General features: G+C 28.1%; 1 protein-coding gene across 10 annotated transcripts in view; it reads right to left on the bottom strand.

The window, feature by feature from the left end:
* Positions 1 to 2,097: 2,097 nt before the first annotated feature.
* Positions 2,098 to 6,713, bottom strand: part of LOC139520536 (vitamin D3 receptor-like) — a 147,409-nt gene continuing 142,793 nt past the window's right edge. For all 10 annotated transcript variants that reach the window (XM_071313256.1, XM_071313261.1, XM_071313254.1 and 7 more), the window contains one exon: positions 2,098 to 6,435. In XM_071313256.1, coding sequence (XP_071169357.1) covers positions 5,950 to 6,435 — 486 coding nt within the window. In that variant the 3' untranslated portion in view covers positions 2,098 to 5,949. The remainder of the gene's footprint in view (positions 6,436 to 6,713) is intronic.

The raw sequence follows: 6,713 nt of genomic DNA, 5'->3' as shown, positions 1-6,713 counted from the left end.
GTTGCACATAAGTAAGCAATCCAGCCTTCCATTATATATGGTATGGAATAATTTATTTATGTTTCACCGGTATTCATGATCACCACAGCTAAAAGCGCAAAAGAAAATATTAAAACTGAAACAAATTAATCTATTTTCATCCCCCTTTATTTGGAAATTAAGGATGTAATATTAAATGATTTACTTTGGTATGCTTTTCTAGAGCTTCCAATTACTGGTAATTTACAAATTATAACAAGTGATTTCATTTATTATACAGAACAAACCAAAAAAAAACAACTTTTGCAGTAGCAAAATCAAAAAGCAACCTTTGCTTTTGAATAAAATGACATCATGAATATTTAAAAGTTGATAAAAGAACGATACATTAAAACAGGTAAACATATACTCTCGTTTCAAGGATCTAAAGAAAGGCTCAAGTTATACAGATGCATGCATAACATCAGTTAATGTTTTTGTGCTGTACATATCACTTATGTAACAAGAATATACTAAAACATTTCTACTTAATCATATATTACAAAGTCAAATATTAAACATGATATTTAATTAGAGTTGTCTCTCTTTGACAACAAAATATGAAAAGTCATATGTCGATGATTTCTAAAAATCAATAAGCAATTTCTTTGTTTGGAAAAAATTAATTACAAGGAGCTGTTGAATAGCCATGGTTTTATCAAGAACTAATTTTGTTTCTACCATAATAGGTGACTAATATAATTTGTATTGATAATTCTGCACAGTTAATTTGGGAGGTAACCATTATCAAAGTGATGACATACATTGTATCTGCCTACAGTTAATTCCTTTGATAAGCAACAAAACAACAAATCGTGACCAAATTCTTCATAGACATTCTAATTAGCTGACAATTACATTTGACTTTACGTCACTTTCAGAACCATATTGATTGGTCAGTTCTACGAAAATAAAATGACAGACACTTATTCAAATTTGTATACAAGTCTTTTATCCTTTTTTATTTTGGTGAGTGGTATTTGTCAGGGATTCTTATTGTTGTGACAGAACAAGGCAAGCTTTTGTCAATCGACCTACATGGACTTACAAATGTATGTATCTATTGAAAGGCCTGTCCTTAAAATAGACAAAGAAAAAATGGAGGTGGCCATAATAATGTTGGTACAAAATGTACAGCGATTGAGAAAAAAATTTAATGTTTTTCACAGGTTGCCTGACCTATCGTTATTATCAATTGACCATTCTATGTCAGTGAAGAATAAAAAAAAAATCTGTTAAAATATGCAAATTTAAAAAAAAAATGTGAATTAAATGAATTAAAATATTTTGAACACGAATATTTGAACCCTTATAAGTTATAGTAAGATCATATATCAACAGAATGCTGCATATGCTAACAGAAGAAGAAATATATCTTAACCATGTAAAGGACACAGATAATTTCAATTCAAGACTTTGAGAGGCTTCAGTTCTACAAAATTTTGCTTAAATTCCTAAACTTCAATAACAAAACTTTTTAAGAGTTCTAGTCAAAATCAGTTAAGATTCCTGTCACTTTCTAACCAAACCTAGTACAAAACTTCCTTGATGTAGATTAATGGATTGTTTTGACATTTTCGAAATAAGACCATATGATCCTTATGCACTGACTGAAGAGAAGGAAGAGGAGTTGATCGTTCTTTTTCATAGTCTTCATAAAATTAAATTATTGGATGTCTGTGAGATATCATATGAAATCAAAATCTGTTCCTAATCATAAGGAAAGGCCATATAGATTTAAATTAAACTTCATGAAATCCATTTGGATAATAGAGCTCAATTAATGGTCAAGTAAAAAATAAAGCAATTTTTGGCTTTAATGTTCAGTCATGACAATAAGGATTTTGATCCATATTTTTTCCATTTTTCCAACTATTGAATAATTAAGAAAGCTTGCTATCAGTAGAAGCAGTGATACCTACACAAGATGCTCAATCAAAATAAACACAGAAATCAATACTCATAAATTTCCTCGTTAACAAGTTTGATGTTTTTCACCATCGATTTTCTACTCTTTTCAATTCCTCAATGCATAATTTGATCAATTACTCTACCTTCACCACTTGGCCTGCATTGTTATTTTTACTGCACAAATAATTCTTTATTCTCTTGAATAATTTGTCATTGTTTACCTGTTGAGTGTTAATTTCTGATTTTGAAATGATATACTTGTCAATTTCAGATCAGATCAAGATAATTCCAAGTCATTTAATCAATATAGTGCAAATTAAGAAACAATTTATTTTGACTTCTCAATGCAAAGTTTGTTTCAAAGTATAATTTAGTTCATGCCAAAACAAGAGAGGCTTTCATTATTAAATATATTCACATTTAGATCAAGTTTAAAAATCGTTTTTTTTTTTGAATGTGATGTAGATTTTAATCTATAATTGCTTTTCATTTAATTGGAAGCAATAGTTTCACATTATAACTCTTGATTAAAAATTACTGTCTATAAATAACTAATAGACCAATCTTTCATTAGCTATTTACAATACAAGCAATAACAAATTCTATTTCAAGCAAAGAAGCATGAGAAAAGGTTTTCACACAATAAATTTCAATTCTTCAAAAGATTAAGTAGAATAGTATAAGTTGCATTTTTACTTAAAAAATCTTAACCAAAATATGTCAATAATATAGACTGATTATGTAAAGCAAACATTCAGATACAAATAAATGTCATTGTACTACCCTAGATACTTATATCACTTGGCTTATATCCATACTAAGAGAAAAAAATCCATTTTTGTGACTGTTACATTTTATCATATATAGAAAAAAATTGATGGTAAAAACATGAACTTGTGAAAATGAAAATGTAAAAACCCACAATAATCTTGTTTTTGCTCTAAACTTTTTATATATGACAATAGATACACAATCAATATGATAATACTAATAAGTAAACCTAACCGGTTGTATACTATGTTAGAATCATGTGGGCTATAATTCCTATTGTAAATAAACATAAACATCGGCTTGTTGATCGAAATACAATTTTATAATTATACTCATTATATGAGTTATAGCTCATTATTAGAAATTATTCCGAATATATTATTACAAATGGTCTCCCAGCCTCTACTGTATCATTTTTTGCTGTTTCAAAAGAAAATTTATGATTGCTGACTTCTTTCAAAATAAATCAACTTCTCCTCCGGAAACTTTATTGCTTAAGAACAGATTTCCTTTCCACAGGTAAAACAGCATTCTTTGCAACTTAGCCATATTATTAAGGAATGGGTAACAAAAATCTCCCTTGAAGTACAATATTTTATCTATTACAGCCATTTCATTCATTGTTTTCAACAAAATATGCCTTTTGACCCACACTATTAACCCATTTTCACTGCATATGATCTCAATAAACTTCACAATTAAATAAAAAAATAAACAATTCAATAAACAAAGGAGACCACTGGATAATTTATTTTTATATATACAAATTTAATAAAAATTTAAAGACGTTCATAGTCTGTCAATCATTATATATTACTGGTAAAATTCATCTTCAATTATATTCTTTGAATTATCTTTAATTCTCTTCTATATAAAACCATGACAATTTAAAATCATCTTCATATGTATTATGGCTGTGAGTTTCTCTTTAGATTTGCTGTACATATATAACTTAATACATTAAGTCTATTCTAAATAAAAGTTTAACAATAATAAATCTTAATTTTATAAATCAATTTATGAAATGATATGCAATATCATCTGACCTCTTTCTTCATTGTCTTTCACAACTTTTTTTTGTGGGGGTGGAAATCAAACTGAAAGTTTATCAATTTATATATCTATACAAATTCAATAATATCAATTATTTATTTATATTAAATATTCTACTACATCATTTCAATTTAATGAATTTCAGTTAAATTTTTGACAGCAGTCTCAGATACTCTTTTGTGTTAAAAAAAAGTTTCATTTTCTGCACAGAAGGCTAATTTGAAAGTCAATTTTTTTTTTACAAAAGTCATAGTTTTGCATTGCAATGTTTTTCCTGATTTCTGAACAGCATTATTTTATTGTGAGGTTAAAAATGTACCCTATAGATCTTGATGTATTAACACAATACTGTTTACTAACCTGGGTATGTACCATTTCATTACTCAGTATCATTAAACCACCATTAATTCAAATATCTATATAATGATATTAATTAAAATAAAATGTCAAAGTTTCAAAGCATCTGTTATCCTGGCTAACTATTACCATAAAATTCTGAAATAATTTACCATTCAAATACCAAGAGAATTATTATGTTTTACATTCAAGCTGAGACATAGTGGACCTCAATGTACTTTTAATTATTGAATATTATTATTTATCAGGGTTTGGGGAATTTTTATTAAGCGAATTATTGTGTTATTTAATTCAAATGGTATAAAAAATCTATCTGACCTCTTTAAATAACCACTGTTCAGTGGACTAAAAATATATTTTATTATGATTATTAATGAATGTTCCAAATAATTGAAGAAATGTTTTATGGCTTCATTCAAAATAAAAAGTATTAAGTTCCAATCATGGTATCTTGTATGAAAACATGCATATGCAGATTGAAGAATCATAATTTAATCCTTTTTTCCCTATAGCAATAATCTTATCATTTTTTAGACTTTAAAAAAAAGAGGTATGCAAAATAATGAGCAATTCCATTCTTTTTTTAAATTGGCACTCTACTGAAAAAGTTTAAGATTGTATAAAATATTCAGAGAAAAAATTATAAAATTGTATATGTACTTTATTATCTGAATCAATGAAGGTAATTGTGATTCAATATCAAAAAGTTCTAAAATATCTTTACAAAATTACAATGTAAGCAACAAAGCAGCTAAGTATAAAACTGTTCACTACAGAATCATATATGAATGTGGTGTATTTTACAAAAATGTTGAAGTTAAATATTTCTATTCAATGATATTCACATCAATTTTGTGTCTTCATATCTAAAGAAGTATATAAATAAAATATTTACTAATAATAAATGAAAAATTTATACATGTACATCTAAGAATTATAACAAATATGGTGGTTACAATTCATTGTTACTGTATGAATATAGAGATACCTTATTTTAATAATGCATTTTCATGCTCTACGATATACACCTTTTATCTGTATCAGAACAAATGTTTAAGCAACAAATAAAGGTCTGGCTAATTCAGAAAAGACATCTAGTTTTTTTTCCAGAAAAAAATCTGAAGTTGACCAAAGTTGTGTCCCTTATAAGCTTAAGTTTGTCTTAGTTTTTCTGATAATGTTTCACAATGAGTATGAATGCATAGGTTAAGAGGTAAACAATTTCCTGAGATTTCAGCTGATATCAAATAAACATGAAGATATGAAAGTTTCTGTAAATTGTGACCACCTTATTTTCCAAGAAATTTCTATATTGTTTTTATCTTAACATTCGTTCATACAACACTGATTGTGTTCCTTTTTACGCCTCCAATAAATTTAGAAAGCCAAAAAAATAAACATCAAACAAGGAGACAGCTGATATAGGAGTGTATACTATGATGTTTTTAAATAAAACTAAAAATTTACAGAGATACTTCCTTAGTACAATGTGTGATGTCTGTTTTTGAAACTAAGTATCACATGCCCCTTTTACACAACCATCTGAGATCAAGAGGCTCACTGGCACTATACCCATTGCCAATATTTATTTGTGCATTTTTTTGGAATGCATGCTGGTGTTATCAGGCAGTTTTAATAATGTATTGCTGCCAGTGACTTGGGAAAATCACTATTTCATATTTATAAAATGCCCGGTACATTTGTGATTTTTATAACCATATGAATTCAATTTGAGCCGTTAAACATATAATCATAAACATGAAACAATATTAAAAGTACCAACATATATATGACTCAAATTTCCCTCACATTGTTTAATATCTCCTGTTTCACAAATGTTTACTTCTGTAAATTGAATACTTCTACCAGTAAGGGCTCAAGTCTTGTAATATCTAGATGTGAGGCTAGTTGAGCACTTGACTCACCAAGACTTCGTACATCCAACAACTTCATGAGAAGTTTGGGGTAAATAATCTTTGCTTCACCCACTGGGATTTGTGATTCAAGATATGCTCGCAGCCATGTTGAGAATTTCTCTTGTCCTTTTGACACAAGGTCTTTATTTATGAGGTTTGGTCGGTCTGATGAAAACAGTTCAATGACGAATAATAAGGTCATTATTGTTTTGTTTGCACGAGTAATTTCATTGAGACTGCGGATAAATTTGACATGTTCAACGTACATCCCCGTTCCTAAGTTCTTCTGAATAACTGTTGGATCTAGTCGTTTCTCTCCTTCTTGTTGATTTGTTTTTACCTTCCACTGCATGGCACGTGAATCGAATCCCATTGCTGATCTCAGAACCATTATTTCCATGATGCCACCCTGAAAAAGATAACACAAAATTCAATTACTTCTCCTTTACAAGAAATTATCCTAATTTTCCTATATTATAAAGTAGGGGTCACCATAAAAATATGATTCTCCTTCAGCATCAACAACACAACACTGGTAACTATCTTTTCGGAAGACTTTTTTTTAATATTTAAGAAATTAGCTAATTTTCAAAACAACTAAGAAAACATTTATTACTTCTCACCAGAAATAAATTCTCGGCCTTTAATATGCTTTTGTTGTCTTTCTGTAAAATGTTTATATGAAAC

Source organism: Mytilus edulis, chromosome 4 (assembly GCF_963676685.1).
Source record: "Mytilus edulis chromosome 4, xbMytEdul2.2, whole genome shotgun sequence".
NCBI classification, from domain to species: domain Eukaryota; kingdom Metazoa; phylum Mollusca; class Bivalvia; order Mytilida; family Mytilidae; genus Mytilus; species Mytilus edulis.
This window is presented reverse-complemented; position numbering and strand designations above follow the sequence as displayed.